The sequence below is a fragment of the Cariama cristata genome, unplaced genomic scaffold, assembly GCF_000690535.1.
Source record: "Cariama cristata isolate BGI_N322 unplaced genomic scaffold, ASM69053v1 scaffold22226, whole genome shotgun sequence".
NCBI lineage: Eukaryota > Metazoa > Chordata > Aves > Cariamiformes > Cariamidae > Cariama > Cariama cristata.
The window spans coordinates 1-16139 of NW_009621863.1; the positions used below are offsets into that span (position 1 = coordinate 1).

At 38.9% G+C, this 16139-nt stretch overlaps 1 protein-coding gene across 2 annotated transcripts in view; it reads right to left on the reverse strand.

The window, feature by feature from the left end:
- Positions 1 to 5521: 5521 nt before the first annotated feature.
- C1QTNF3 (C1q and tumor necrosis factor related protein 3) overlaps positions 5522 to 16139 on the reverse strand; it is a 15089-nt gene continuing 4471 nt past the window's right edge. For both annotated transcript variants that reach the window (XM_009702147.1, XM_009702146.1), the window contains exons 2-6: positions 15081 to 15192; positions 12353 to 12507; positions 8732 to 8861; positions 7123 to 7222; positions 5522 to 5681 (exon numbers count right to left, since the gene is read on the reverse strand). In XM_009702147.1, coding sequence (XP_009700449.1) covers positions 5522 to 5681; positions 7123 to 7222; positions 8732 to 8861; positions 12353 to 12507; positions 15081 to 15192 — 657 coding nt within the window. The remainder of the gene's footprint in view (positions 5682 to 7122; positions 7223 to 8731; positions 8862 to 12352; positions 12508 to 15080; positions 15193 to 16139) is intronic.

Here is a 16139-nt window from a genome sequence, read left to right on the forward strand (position 1 = left end):
TGGGCTCCCCAGGGAGGTGGTGGACTCAGTATCCCTGGAGGTGTTCAAAAAACCTTTAAATGTGGCACTTCGAGACACAGTTTAGTGGACATGGCGGCACTGGTTATACGGTTGGACTTGATGATCTTTGAGGTGTCTTCCAACCATTATGATTCTGTGATTCTATGAGGGCTTGGAGTGTTTTTCTTTCAAAGAATTGCTAAGATTGAAAAGTGAAGCTCTTAGAAACTAAGGAAATGCTAAAATGAACATTGCTGATGTGAATTTATTTCTGCTGTTCTTTCTTACATGTTAGTATGGTCTATTTTCTATAGTAATGGCGCTTCATTCGCTATAAATTTGAATGAAGTTACTGAACAAAACTGTTCTGTATTTGTCTCTTGGTATCACATTCCAGTATACGGCCCATGCCTTATTCAGCAAGCACCATATAATTGCTGCTGGAAGAGGTCAGGAAGTAGCATGTGACTAGATGATGGGAGGAACATACTGTGAGACACATTCACAGGAAACAAGAGCTAAGATGTCAAAGATGATTTTAACATGGGTATTTCCATTCTTGAAGTTGTAACAATGTGATTCTTTTAAAATGCTGCTTTTTGTGGAATTTCTCCCATCTGCTGGATTGTTGTTGGAAAAGCAGAAGGATAAAACTCCATTTGTGCAATTTTTCACCAGTTAACACAAGTCTCTTTGTTTAGTAAAACCTTGCACCATATCATTGGCTTTATTATTCTGTGAATGTGTTCATGGAGGATGCCCTGCCCCATTTCAAATATAGATGCACAATATTGAGCTTCTCCCACTGTCGTCTTTACCGTCTTCATGCCAACTTCTGTGCTCTGATTTAATCAATCCAGTGGTAGAAGAGAATGACCTAACCTGTCACTCCTGTTGGGAGGAAATTGCAAAGTCAAGAAGCCAGTATAGTCTCTTCCTGTGCCTTTTACCAGTCCTTGTTCATCCTGCAAGGTACTCAGTGCAACAACGTACACACCAGTGAATTAAACAGCAACAAGACTTACTATGTCCAAGAATTCCTGAATTGTAGCGTTGCGTTACCAAAATGGATGAGTTACACAACTACATTAGCAGAAATGTCCTGCAAATGCCTTTAGCCCGTGGCAAGGAGCTATCTCCCCAACTTTTCTTGAGTTCTGCTTGAAAGTTAGTGCAAGCCAGGGATCAGTCCCAACAGTTAGTTTTGCAAGCAGACACCCTGCTATGGAGGCTGAGAGTTTAATTAGCATTAACATAGTCAGATGGTAACTCTGGGCCAGAAAATAGAGTCTGGCACTGTTTTGGTTTTTAGTATCAATTTAATCAGAGAGCAGGGGGATGAGGCTTGGGAAATATGGCTGTTCTCTACTGCTACTCCTGTATTGCTTAATTCCCTCAAGGAAACTATTTGATAATGAAAATTAATGTGCAGAAATGAATAATGAAAATTAACACTGCAGATGCTCTAACTCACACTAGGACTGTGTGGTTTGGCCCAAAGACTAAAGGAGCTGTTGCTCTTTGGTGTAAGAGGGAACCTGGTCATACTAAGAATTTCACATTGTATTGAGTTCTTTTAATTTATGAAGATAATTTCGAGAGTTCATTGGTATTGGAGTATGACACCCAGCTTGCAGCACTGCTGTACACAATTCCTTTTGTTGCCTCAGATTTTTAAATCTGAACTAATCACTGTCAGTTTTTATTTCCTTTGGTTGCTGAAGGAGAACTAACTGCAAAATAGAGACATTTTGCTACTGATTCACCAAAATGAAGAACTGTGGGTCTTTTCACACACCACTCAGCGACTCACTGCATATTTTGTCCTTGTGTGATTTTTTGTTGTTGTTTCTGAGCACAAAACGTCATCTTAATAATGTGAGGTGAGTGAGAGAATAAAACAATTTTAATAAAATACTTTTTTATTAGAAAATGGTTCAGAAAACAGTAGGGCGTAATGTAGGAAACAATGCAAAATTTCATGGGGAAGATGAAAGATCTGAGTGAAGACTGTGTTCCTTATTTTCGCTTTAGAAAACTCTTACTTTATATAAAGACCTCAGTTTGGCTTACAAGGTTTTCAGTGGGACTGAGGCTGCAAACTGTTGTCAATCTAAATTGCTTCCTCAGAATCAACTCAGTCATCCTCAGGCCATGGACTCAGCCTCTGAAACTAAAACCACAGAGGGATTTTTTTCTCAAGGATTTCTAATTAAACTGAGCTGCCTTCTGCTTTCTTTAAATATCACTTGTGAAATTTCCTTCAGTTAGGTTTAATTCTAGTTCATGTTTTTCTCTCACAGAGGTTGTGTTTTACCTCTGCCAAGGGGGTCCAACCAGCACCTCTCAGCTGGCACACAACCCTGTTTTGCAAAACGCAGCCCTTAATATTCCTAACGAAGCTGGAGGTGAGAGCTGCTACCTTGCAAGGATGTCACAGGGAGGGACAGTGGTCCCTGGGTCTTAGGGGGAAGGGAGAACCAAGAGTGGAGGCTGATGCTTCACACAGAGCAGAGCTTAACTTGTCTCTGTGTGGGTCAGTGTTTTCCCCTGCTAGGATGCCAGCTCCTACCACAGAGGCAGGGTATCACCTAGCAAACCACAACTCTGGTGGCAGGCAGAGGCTTGCAGCTCTTGCCAAGTTTTGGTTAAATCTGAAAGCTCAAGTAGTGGGAGAGAGAAAGACTCAGCTTAGCAAAGACAAGAAACTATTAAGTGTACTCCAAATTGTAGCTTTTGAGTTTCCAGAAGGTTTCTCGCTTGTAACATAAAGTACAAGATACCACCTATTTTATAACAGAGGACAAAAGTCGCTGGCAGAAGACATTTTTTCTTGAGCATCTGCTAAACAAGAGGCTTTCAATTATCAGCAACAATGGAAAGATGACTAATTTTCATAAACATTTCTGAGAAAAAAACATACATTCCACATGACTTACTGAATATAAAACTTGATAATTTTGAGGAACAGAAACACACACACACAGATTTTCACATCAGCTGCTATATTTTGAAGGATGTTTGAAATTAATGCTTAAGTTAATTTATTTGTAAAGCATTACAACACTCAGTCAGCAGAGATTGCATGCAATAACTTTGAAAAGACTGTAAAGATTTCCTACAAAAACTAGGAAATTTCAACCTTGACGTAAAAAACCACTTAGCTTTAACCTTGGAACTGAGACCGTGCTGATGTTTGTTTGTCAGAAGCTTTTGTGGAGATTCTTAGTTGCTTTCTGCTCTTAGCAGTCCAAATTGCACAAAAGTTGTGAAAACAACGTAAAATGAGAATGGCAAAACTTGGCTTTCTTCTATATCATGGCCATTACAAGAGATAAGGTAAAGGAGCTTAAAATGAGTGTATGTATCATAGTTTCTAAGTGCTTTATTCTAACCAAAATGGATTAAAATGGCCATGCCATAAAGGAAAATTAAGTCCCCAAAGGAAACCTTAGGGATTTAAATTTTACTTGTGTGTGTATATATATATACACACATGTAAATAAATATATAGTGCTGGCTTTGTCCTGGTCAGTAGCAAAATGAATGCTTAGGAAACACATATTCAGAATATATCTCCATAGTCTCCAAATGGTAAGGTCCTTGGTAAATATAGATACAAACAAACCAGTATAATTTTATGACTATTAATCTTTATTGGGTAAATGTATGTTTTACAAAGTAAGCAAACATTCCTAACACAACAAGAAATACTTTTTTCAAGATTTTTCCTGCTGTGAACATTAGTTCATGATGCCGTATATCTCATACAACTTGTGCACTTACTCCAAAAGAATAACACTATTTGATTACCTGGTGGGTGAGCTTTAGTCTGAAGGCATGCCAGAATTTTACTAATATACTTATTAAAATAATATGGTCTCAGGTTTTGAAGACCTATGTGGTGCAAACCTGACCCAAGTTCATAAAGAAACAATAAAACTCATCGGAGAACTGTTCATTAAAACTAATACTTTCAGTGGTTGATGCATAAAACTAAAAAAATCACAAGTCGTAATCATCAAGTATCAACATGCATTTTTCATTGTAAGATGTGGTTTACATACATTAGGAACGTGTACAAGGACATACAAATTCATAGGGCAGATTTTGATTAATTTGCTCATTGTTGTGCTACTGATATCTGTATCCAGTACAAAAGAATTTCAAATAAATGTTTTCCTAACCCCACCTGCTTGTTATACATTAATGGCAGGTAATGTCTGGTTAAAATGTAATGTCTGTTAAAATGTAATTTATATTTCATTAGCTTGTGTGTGGAGAGCCAGAATGTCCAGAACATACATTCAAACTTCAGTAATGTCTCAGTATATTTGGTGCTGATTCTGAGCAAAAGAAAATAGCAAGACAGGATTTCAGGTACACAAATTTTTAAAAGCCAGTGGCAAATATTAGTGCTGAAGAATGGTCCAGTTTACTGTGACCAGAACTTTTCAGCCAGTCAGCGTTTGCTTTCACCAGTTAAATATTGAACTGAGTTACCTGCTGCTTTGCCAGGCTGCAATGTCTTTTCCTGAAATACTGGTTCTTGGAAGGCTGCTAGGAAAACTGTGTCAATAACTTCACTGTTAGATAAATGTGCAATATTAAAAGGTATCCCCTTCTAAAAGAGCTCCAAACTCCATAAAGTGTCTGTTTCTGCTTGTGGTGTTGGCATAACCCAACTTCTCCAGCGTATATGCCTCTGCTTTGACACTTTGCATTCACTTACATCAGGTTTAAACAACTTGAAGGCTAGGAAGAAACATTACAGTTCCCCTGTCTGATCCCCTGCACACTGAAGGCTAAATTACTTTAGCTTCAAGCTGCTGCTAAGGCAAGAATTACTACCACTCTGTTTTTTAAAAGAGAGAGATAGCATAAATATGTATTAAAAATCTATGAAAGATTACACCAGATACATCTTCAGAGGTTTGAGATAGGAATGCAATAAACCTGAATCCTTAACATCTTTATTTTCACATTTTTTTTCTCTCCTATATGTAAAGTACATTCTAGTCCAGTAAAAACTTCTTCCTTTAAATCTGGTCTCAGCTGAGCCTACTTATAATTCATTCAGGCCTGTTTCCATGATGCAAACTTAAATGAACATGTAATAAGAACTGAATAAATGAACAGAAAAACTTGAATCAATTGTTCAATTCCTACATATCCTTAACTAAAGTATATTTACAGACAAAATTGACTTTACTGTGCAAACTGCTCTCTAAATTACTCAAACTCCTTTTCCTTTGTTTTTCAGTCACTTTGGACAAGAGAGCAATAGCAACGTTTAACAATTCACTAGATACAACCCACATGACAATGCATCTTCTGTGAATCTGTGTGTCAACTACCCAATGTATTCAGCTCATCTCTGATACGCAAATAGCAACACATTGCATCAAAACAAGCCTTCTTGATCTTTCAATGTTGTAATGTTATTCCACTGTCCAGAGAATAATACCAGTTCCAAAAAAGAAGTTTCCTCAGATAAACATCTATTGGATGGTTTCTTTTTTTACTTGGTTTCAAAAAGAAGAAACCCAGCAAAGGTGGAGAAGCGTTGATGATCCCCATGGAGAGCTCCATTTCCCATTCGCAGCCAAACTTCGTCTCCTTTGGCAAGTTTTAGGACTGCACTGTTTCCTGAAGTGTCTGCTTTCCCTTTTGATTCATAGCTAAGGACGAATATTTTCACAAGTCAGCTTTTAGTTTCTCAAGAATGATCAAGCAAAGAACTTTTAAAAAAAAGAATCCAAGAAAGCACATTGTTTTGCGAGGAAAAACTTCCTTGAAAGTCTTGCCAACATTTTTTCAGCTTTATGAGGAAATTTTGGCATCTTTCTGCATTTGTTCTCCTAGTAAAATTTTGCACCTTATCTAATTGCATCATTTCATTCTTTACTGAAATTCTGGAAGTTTAGCTTATGTATGTTTTCCCAGGGCACAGGAACAAATCTGTTGTTTAAAATAAAACTCTGTTCGTTCATCACAACACTGCAGATTCCCTGTGATGCTTTTTTTCCCTCGGATTCATCCCAGCTAATTTTAAAGGCCTCCAGGTCACGAGTCTCATGTGAGCTGAGCCCCTGTGCTCCTGGCACAGGCAGTGGGCAGAGACAGGCAGCTTACGCCATCCTGAGGCCTTTCATTCTAATGTAGTTACCTTTGATGTGGGCTAACCTGCTGGCTTTGCATGAGTGTTGGTTCCCTTTCTTCCACCTGTTGCCTTGTCTGACATCAATGCTTCAGGGGAAAATAATTTGGCACTTTTGCAGGAAAGATGTGTTGGGAATGAAGCACACTTTGGTGGTTCTTCAGGTAGGGGCTGTTGAAGAAACCTTGACAGCCTAAATGAATGTGCTATGATCTGAGTGACTGAAATTCAGGGTGATCAATCTAAGCTTTTGTGTCTGTTTATTCAGGCTCAGGAGAGAAGCTTGGTTTTGGCATCAGATCCCTGGTTGATATTAAAGAAATAATATTTTTTTAAACACATATTTCTTCAGATATCCATCTGGCTACAAGCTTCTTGACCTGTTCCTTGTAGAAGTTGGTAAGCTAGAAGCAGATCTTATTCTTGATGATCCTCCAGCTAACATAAATAGTTCAGAAAAATTTTATTCAATGTGTGCTAGTGATAACAAAGCCAGTAAATGGAGGAGCTTTGCTTCTTACGCATCCTTACCACTGCAGTTTAAATGCTTTCCATCGTTAAAGTAAATTGCTCTCCCCTAATCTTTAACAAGACTGTAACTAGTTGCTGAACACTTCATTATGCCCTTTTTCTGACAGGCAAAATGAGGATAAGTTATGTTTTAGCAGAATGACAGCATGTTACCACTGGACTCCAACCCTAACTTGCAGTGCTAATTTGTTTCCCCTGAACTTTGAGGAACTTGTGATCAAGGCCTAATTTTAGGTCCAGGATCTGTGGCAGGCATGATGCAAATTTGCAAGTTGAGGAGGGCGAAATACAATAGTTTTTCTTTGTCGGTTACTTTACCCAACAGGATTTCTTCAAAAAATGAACAATTTCATATTTCTTGAAATGTGAGCAAGTTATCACATCTGTGCAAACATGTGTTTTGCATTAGAATGGCATAGGCCTTCACTTACCTATATAAGCTGAAAACTGTATTACCATTATGCATCAGATACACGTACACTTCCTCCACATCTTCATGTTTCATCATATTGAAGGTGAAGAAATACACCCCTGAAAATATTACCAAATACAATGTGTTCGCTTCATAGAGAGAGGTAGTCATGCTACAGACTTGTGCTTCTTGCTTAGAAAACGTAACAGCTGAGGCCAAAATTACCTTCCAGTTGTCAGTGGGTATTTTGCTTCTGCTTACATTGTGACAAAATCTGGTTCATTTTTATTCTGCATATGGCAGGGGTTCAGCCACATCCTGTCCCAGAGAAATGACTGTATTTGAACATGGCAGGACTGCTCACCCCTTCCTTCTCACTGAAAGGGAAATTTCCCAGAGGCTGAGTCTAGTGACCTCTCTCTCACCTTTTTTTCCTTACCTTCTTCCTCCTGCCCTCTCCCAAAAGAGCAACCTCCAGGCCAGCCAGGGCTCAGCCTCAGAGGCTGTCGGACAGCCAGCATGTTACACAGGTGAGGCAGGGCACAAGTGGTTTTAGCAGCACCCACTCTGCTCACCTGGCCATACCGCATCCTGAACAATGCAGATGTGGCCAACACTTTCTCTTCTTGCACAACACACCCTTATCATTACCCTTTTTCTTTTTAGTTCTTTCTGTCTGAAAGTTGCCAACCATGTTGTCAGTGCAACCGTTTTATGTGTCATGAGCTCTACAAGACTCTCCCAGGTGAGAAGACAAGCTCCTGTTTCCTGAACAGTAAGTCTGTAGCATTGACCTTGCAATGAGAGCTTGGAGTTTACATCAAAGTCATTAAATCATTCCAGGTCAAAGTTTCTTGACATCCACATAAACATTAACCTCAAAAGGCAGCAGCTGTGAGGACACATACCGCTAATTGTCAGTAAGATGTGCTACAGCAAGCTTGGAGGGCCTGACTTTTATTTAATTTAATATCATTTCCCATAGCAGTGAGTAAATGAATGGCAGGGTGAGAAAGGCAAAGTCAAGGAAGTTGGTTTCAGGCTTTGCTTAGACATGTTTTTGGTTATGACCCAGCCTCCCCCATCTCCTATTGTTCTTCTGCGCCACAACTGCATAAGGTGGGGGATTGGTGCAGCAGAAAAATAACTCAAGGAAAACTGTAATGCCTCATTTCCATCCACAGATCTGTTGCAGGCCAGCTCACAGCTGAACTGGCATGAGGGAAGGTGGGGATGGAGAGACTGACTGGAGGCAGGAGGTGGAACAGGCAACTGTGAATCTGCTGCTGCTGCAACATCAAGGCTATGGTTGTCTCATCACAGTGGCTGAAGGGCTAAAGATCTCAAAGCAGATGGTGATGGTCCTGCTCCCTCCCCAGCTCTGGTCATGCCTCTTCCTCCTGGCTTCCTGCCACCACCAGTCTCACAGGCTGGCAAGCCCTCTCTTGGCTTGCTCAGTTTCTAATTTGATTTTTCTTGAAAGTAGGTAACAAGAGCTATGCAGAGAATGTCTCATCAGTACCTTGTGCAAAGGCAGTTAACTAATTTCTCATCATTATTGGCTGTGTGGCTCCCTATAGCTCCTGGAAGTTTTTTATTTTGCATTATTTTGTTTTGCAAACACTCACCATTCACTGGAGCACCAAATCTCCCAGTCATGACATCAAAAAAATTCCCAACGTTGGTTTCAACACTACTGAAGATGATCCCGCTGTTCTGGTTGCTGAAGTGAGTAGCCATGGAAGCCATGAATGCGACCTGCAAAAATGTGGTTCTTATTCAGGCAGTTGTTCATGAAATGCACATATCTAGAGGAATCAGCTACATTTTTTCCTGTGTTTGTGGTCTCTTTATTTTCCTGACAGAGATGTTCTTCTAGGGCCTGCTCCAAGGCCATTAAACTGCAGTAACAAAACTCCCGTTGAATGAAACTGGAAGAGGACTAGGCTTCTTACATTCAATTGGACTATTCATGGATGTAAAAGTAAGTGTATGGGCAAGTGTTTGCAGGTCAGGACCTTTGTTTGGGATTTTATTTACTTTTAAGTCTTTCTAGAATGATGCAACAGAAAACTGGTATTGAAACAGATGATGTTTCCGACAAAAGTGATTTAATAATTTTTTATATATCCCTCAATGCATTCAGGTTGGATATTGTGTTTAACTGAATGTGTGAAATAAATAATACTGAGTAAAATCCATACACATCAGGGTTTCTTGCTAACATAGAGATACATTAAGCGTTTTTATTAGAGGTTGTCTGGAAGTGCAGTTGCTGGGACTCAACATTCAATGATTTTTCTCTCTTACAAGTTGCCCTGTACCCTCAGTCACAACAGGGTTGAGGAGACCAAAAGAGGAAACTAAGAAAGTGAAAACTCTGCATCAACTTAATGTTGCACTTCTTGCAGTGAGATGTATTGGCCATGGGAAAAGTTTCATAGGAAGTGGTGCAAAACCTCCCACATTGGACAATTCAAATTACCCTCAGCAAGATACCAGGGAATGACCCTGCCAACTTCTATGGTCAGGGAAGGGGGCTATCTCTTCTGTGAGTCTGTGATCTCCCCATCTGACTGTCAGTACAGTGAGGTACAGGCAGAATTGCTGCACCTGGATGCCAGAAGGTCACATAGTGACTTGGCATTTTATCTCTCTCTTAACTTCTTAGATGAGGAGTGTTCAATTACCATTGTTATAGCCCCTCACAAAAATGACATTTTTCATGTGATTCCAGCTATATTGGTATTAAAAAAATACCACCCCAAACTTCTTTTGATTTCAGATCCAAATGGGAAAAAAAAAAAAAAACAACAAAAAAAACCAGGCAAAATCAAATGCAAGTCTGGATCCAACAATGGAAATCATTAGCCATCTGCTCAGAAATTTGAGGAGCTCCAGATGTGAGCTGAAAGCTTGGACTGATTTTCCTTATCCCTGCATGGATGCATTTTCTATGATGGCAAATTGTTAACATCTTGCTTCTCAGCCAGAATCATATCAAAGTTCATCGTGTGTTAAAGGAAAGCAGCTGCAATGGCAGCTTGATGGAATTTGTGGCTTTTTGTCTAGATTCCATTTCATATTCTCTTTGACCCCAAGCTGCTTTTCTTGGGCTGATCAGAAGAGTTGAAAAAGATGTCCTTTCTCCCTAGGTCTCATTTTGAAGTAGCAGATCAACACGGACACACCAAGTCTTTCAAAATAATCCTGTACTTAAAACAGTATTGTATTCAAAAGTTATTTCTCTTCTACCTGCCCCCAGTCTAAAATTCTTAAGCGTGATATTAACAAGAAATCGTATGCTGTACTGTGTAAAGAATTTTTAAACACATCTGTTAAAAAGAGTAATGGAATTTTACTTGAAAATAGGTATTGGAATATTAGCTTTTGTTATTCATCCTATTTCATTATTCAGTTTTTGATTAAATTACTACCACTATCTTGATGTAATAAAAAAATGCTGATAGCTCATTTTAAAATTGCAGAAGGATTTATGTTGAATGTAATTACAACAAATATGTTTTTAAGATATTCAGGTATAATGTTAATTCCAGTTAATTCTTTAAGAATACATAAATAATTCTCCTTTATTACAAAAGTCCTGTAATTTTGGAAACTATTTCATTGTGAAATTTATTCTGTGCAATTACGCATCTTCATGCAACCTAGGCTGGAGAATTCAAATATACACAATGCCAAGAAATCTAAAACCATTTTCCCACACTGTACACATTGGTTGTACTATTGATTTTGCTGTTACTTTGCATGTTATTGGGCAACAGTATCCTTCAGTTAAAAGGTGTAGGTCTGTAAATAGATTAGAACTTCAGTCTTCCCCATAGTCAGAGTGGTTGAAAGTGGGATTTCTTTTTCTGCGAGTTTGCTATATCCCATTTTGTCCCTTCTGTGGTGAACTTGGTTTGGGGGTATGAATGAGATTAAGACACTTCCATTAAAGTGTGTACATGTGAGTGAGCATGTAAACTCCCTTATAGTTTCTGGAGATCTATACATTCTGTGGTGTCTGAAGTCCCATTTGCCCAAAAGCAGAGGTGACTGTCAGATTAAGCTGAGTTGCTCTTCTAGATCCTCAGTAAATGTGATGGGACCTTAGACGCTTCCCTCACGTGTAGGCTCTCTGGAGCTGAATCTGACTGCAATCATTTGCCCACACAGATGCACCTAGTGCCATCTGAAGTGCTTTAGGATTCCCCCACAGAGGGTCCTTCCACAGTGGCAGCTGGAAACCAGGAGGGATACATCTCAAAGGCTTGCCATGCATCTAAATCTTGCCTTTAGCACCTTAGCTGAGTTACATCATAGAGATAGTCAAGTCTTCCTGCTGTTGCAGATGAACTGGTTGTATATTGCTACTCTGCAGTGTGGGCAACCCTTTTAAATCCTCTTTGCGGCAGCAACCAAGCATCTTAGTTATCTGAGTCCCATTACTTTCAGTTGCCTTAAGAACAGAACTACACCACATTCACATAAGTTCTCTGACATCTGCTAGGTTTCTGGGACATAAAGAAGCTCTAATGCAAAAGCTATGGGACTATGCCAACACAGTGTTGAGCCCAACCAACCATATCCTATCCCTCAGCAGAGCTTACCAGCTCAGGCTTGAACCCAGGTTTTAATGCCCACCTAGCTTTTGGGTGGTTCATTCATAAGCAGAACCTACATGTTTCTTAACATATTTAAGGTATCTAGACATATATAAGCACAGATAGCTACTAAGGGTTATTTTTCAAAACCAGAAGACTTCTATCTGCACTCAGAGGTTTTGACCCCATACTTTGATGAGCTGAACACATATCCTTCTGAGAATCTCACGAAGCCTGACTGACCTGAGAAGCATGGGCCTGAGTGACTCCTTTACTCTTTTCATATGCCATAGGAAGTGCAGTTATGTATGTGATACAGTTTGACAGAAAAATTATAGTCCCCGCTAATCTCCTTTAATGATACAGGATTTCTGCCCTAAAAGCGAACCACACATGTTTCTTTCTACCCATTTCTCGACTGGGTTCCTACTCTAAAGACTCAGCTCTGATGTCTTTCTTTTCCAGGAATATCTGCCAGAGCACATTTGTCAGTCATAACAAGGGCTAAATATGTCTCTCACTGTATTGATTTATAGGGGTATTTGCTTCTTAAGTATCTTACAGTAGTTAGGTGCTGTTTTTCAGAGAAGAAAACCATAACCTGAGGACTGCTGCAGACAACACAAGCCAGAGATTGTGTACCTGTAGCTCTGGGGGAATCCCAGGGTAACCCTTCTCTCCTTTAGGTCCATGATGGCCACGTTCTCCCCTCGGTCCCATATCTCCTTTGTCTCCTTTCTCACCTTTGGCTCCTTCCTGGCCAGTTGCTCCATTATTTCCATTGTTTCCATGATTTCCTAAAGGAAACAGAGCTTTCTGTTTAACTTAAATAATTTCATGTATTTTAATAGATAACTGTGACAGGGTCCTTTTCCACCAGTTTCCAACAGATGGATTTTTCAGTACCATAAACCCCAGATTGAGCTACAATGGATAAGAAACAGTGGTGTGGTTAAGCTGAAGGTGAAGCTTTTGATGAGCGAGTTTCCAGAAGGATGTAGACTGATGTTTAAGAGTTAACCCTCATGCTATCTTGGTGTTGCTATAAAAACTGCCAATGTCACAAGTCATTGCATTGTTGGGGAGATGTGCAAGGACAAGACCTCAGCAGACGTGAGTTTCAAGGAAAGCGAAAGCCACTGCCTATTGGCACATACCAGATGGCCTGCATAAGCACTCTTGCCTTTCCTTTTGTGTAAAAACTTATTTCCTGACAATTTAAGTTAATTAGGATAGGATAGTATAATTTTAAATAACATTTTGCTATCTTTAAAACATATCTACACAAATGAGGAATGGCTGTAACCTTAAACCAGCTAAATGACCCATCTGTGCCAAAAATGGGAGAGTGTGCATTCTCGGGGTGCTGGTTAGCTTGAAGGGGTTGACTGATTGCATATTCCCAGATTTAAAGACAAAATTTTTGTAATGAAGCTTTTCTGAGATGGTTTTTTGTAAAAGAGTTGTCGTAAAAACATATTCCTGCATCTGCAGTATTACTTACTTCCTGATGTTTACTGAGCAAATTACTGAGCAAATGTCTATGAGACTGACAAAACTTTAAAGTTGGCTAGAATCACTGAGCGATTACTATGCCTACCAGAAGCAAAAGCCTGACCTTCCAGTTAATTACTATGGGGATTAATTAGTGTCATCATTGTCCTAATTCTACCTGAACTGAAATTAGATTCTTTGCCACTCTGCTTGCTCTCTGTTTAGTCACTGTGGTTATGAATTTGCAAGAAGAATGGTGTTGTTTGAGATCAAATCTAATGATGACGTGATTCCTTAAAATTTTTGTATTGAGAAAAAAAAATTCCTTCAAGCAAGGAAACTAAATGGTGGAAGAAATTAGGCAAATTTCTGTTTGGATAGAGAAATCAGTAATTCTTAAAAATAACAAGCATGATCCTTCACTTAAAACCAGAACTACTTCTCTACCAGTTCAGAACAGAAGTCTGCAAGTGGCTTTTGATTCAGTCAAGAGAAAAGCGGCTGTTGTCGTTCCCCTTATGGGCACAGCAATATGAAATGCAACAGATGAAGGATACAGAGACATCCCAGGCTGCAGAAGGTTGCTGTCAGCCATGTGTTTGTGGCATCCTGTGGTGACAAGAAAGTGTGACTGAGATACATCCTCGCATCAGGAAGGGGCAAAGCTGGGACTGGGCTATGTCCCAGTATGTCCACTGCAGCCTTGAAAGTGTGGGTCTAACACGACATTGTATCTTGCTTCTAAGAAGCCAACATTTTATTAACATATAATGCAATATTTCTGCACAAGGGACCTCACCATTAGATTTCTCTTACTTCTATAATAGTCAATGTCATTTTTATAAAGGATTCATGCATGAATAGCTCACAGCAGTCTAATACCAAATATGCCTATAACCTTATTTTGCCTAACACCCAAAATACGTCACAGTAGCAATTTACTTCAATATTTTGCCAACTGAAGTTCTTGAAACACTTCATTCACTCAGATTTCACTTCATAACTATCAGGTTTAACTGTTACTGTAAACTGTTTCTACCAAAAATCACTACATTAATTTTTTTGTGTATGGTTATCTGTCATGGCTGTTACTGTCAGTACATTTGTGAGACAGAAGAATCGTGAAATTGTATTTTAATTGTGATGACAGAAGATGTAAGCTTTTGAAGATGAGACAAATCTGTCAGTCAGTGACATCTTCATTTACATTATACATCTGCTTTAGGAACAGTGATTTTCAAATTCCTGAAGGTAGCTGCTGTAACAAACTTACACCAACATGCAATTATGTTTTTCCCTTCTGTAGGCTCTTCTTTTTCCATACCAATTATCAGATCGAAGTATACCTTTTTCTTGTGTATCTGGTGCTTCTGTGTGCATTTTTCATGGGAAAAAAAAAGATACTTTTTGTTATGGATGACAAGACATTTTTGAGAGAATAGAAGCCTGTGTGTCTCTAAAATATTGTCTAGCAGTATGCTGGATGAAAAAAAGCTCCTGAATACAGTACACAATAGCATAGCTGATTATTCAAAGGTGATCACAATAATCAACTCTAGGGAACAAGTTCTTCCAACTTTACTGGAAGTGTCATGTTCCTTTATGAACAGAGACCAATTTGCCCTGGACATGTAGTAAGATTACTTTCAGTATGAATTTGTGAAAGCTGAATTTTAATAACACATGGGTTTTCACTGGAAAATACTCTAGACTCTAATTGAAAATCTCTGTGTCCCCAGAAATTGTAGAAAAACTTGTTCCTGAATCTGTTCCCAAATACTGATGTTTGGGCCATTCTCTGGTATTTTATAGAATAGCCTGTAATTTATAGCCTGTAATTAGACTGATCAAAAAATGAATTCAAGTTCATCTTTACCTGGCATCCCAGGGGGCCCAGGAGGTCCTGGGGGCCCTTGGTAGAGTCGAACTCCAAAGTCACCACGGCAGCAGGAACTACAGTCTGGATTCTGCGGTCCGGTTTGTGGGGGCTAAGTGCACAAAAATAAGCTTTAAATAGCTCATTCATGGAGGGTATCAATCATATGCATGTTGGATCTTCATTATATATTCTCTGTTTATATATTTGGTAAGTTTTCAGAACACTTCTTATCTGGGCTGAAATCTCCCATACTTGGGTTGTCCCTGAAGATGTTATTTTTGGAAGATTTAAGGGAATAACTCTTCAAGTGTTCTAAGAGCTATATGAATATTAAAAAAACAACTTGTCCTGTCAAATAATGATGGGGTTGAAAATAAAATAATATGAAATAATGAAAGTTAGATGAATATTTCAGTTGTTAGGTTCCTATCTGTCTTTTCACTGATCCCACATTTCACATGACCTTTGTTGACAAATAAGCCTATGTACAAGTGGTAGGACACAATGGACTTCATTTGACCTTCAGCAATGGACTATTCTGCACTAAAAATGAGGAAAACTGTGTTGGACTGCCCAAAGGAGATATTAAAAAATATGTGCGGCACATTCCTGTTCATGGTCCCAGACTTGCATATTTACAGGCTACTGAATTTGGGAGAGCCTAAAAAAGTACCAAAGCGCATGACAGAAATTTGAACTGCCCACAAAACCTGGTGTTAGGGTCATTTGATTATTTGTAGTTGTGAGTGTGTAACTATGAAAACATGTTTATATGCTGAAACTAATATAGCAGCATAAATAATGAGTTTATTATACATAGCTCAATTTATGTAATAATAGTTTGATAATAGTTTTGTTTCAGTGCTTTTCTGGACCATATTGCTTTATTTATGTTAATGGATTCTTATTCAATCCTGGTTGGATTTTATAACTAGGCTCTTGTGATGATTTAACGGTCACAAGTCTTCCAATGGGTCAGCTGAGGTAGAGGTCCAGGGTTTGATTTTATTTCTCTAACTCCTTCTCATTTCTCCCTCTCTGTTTCTTTTTCCCTAC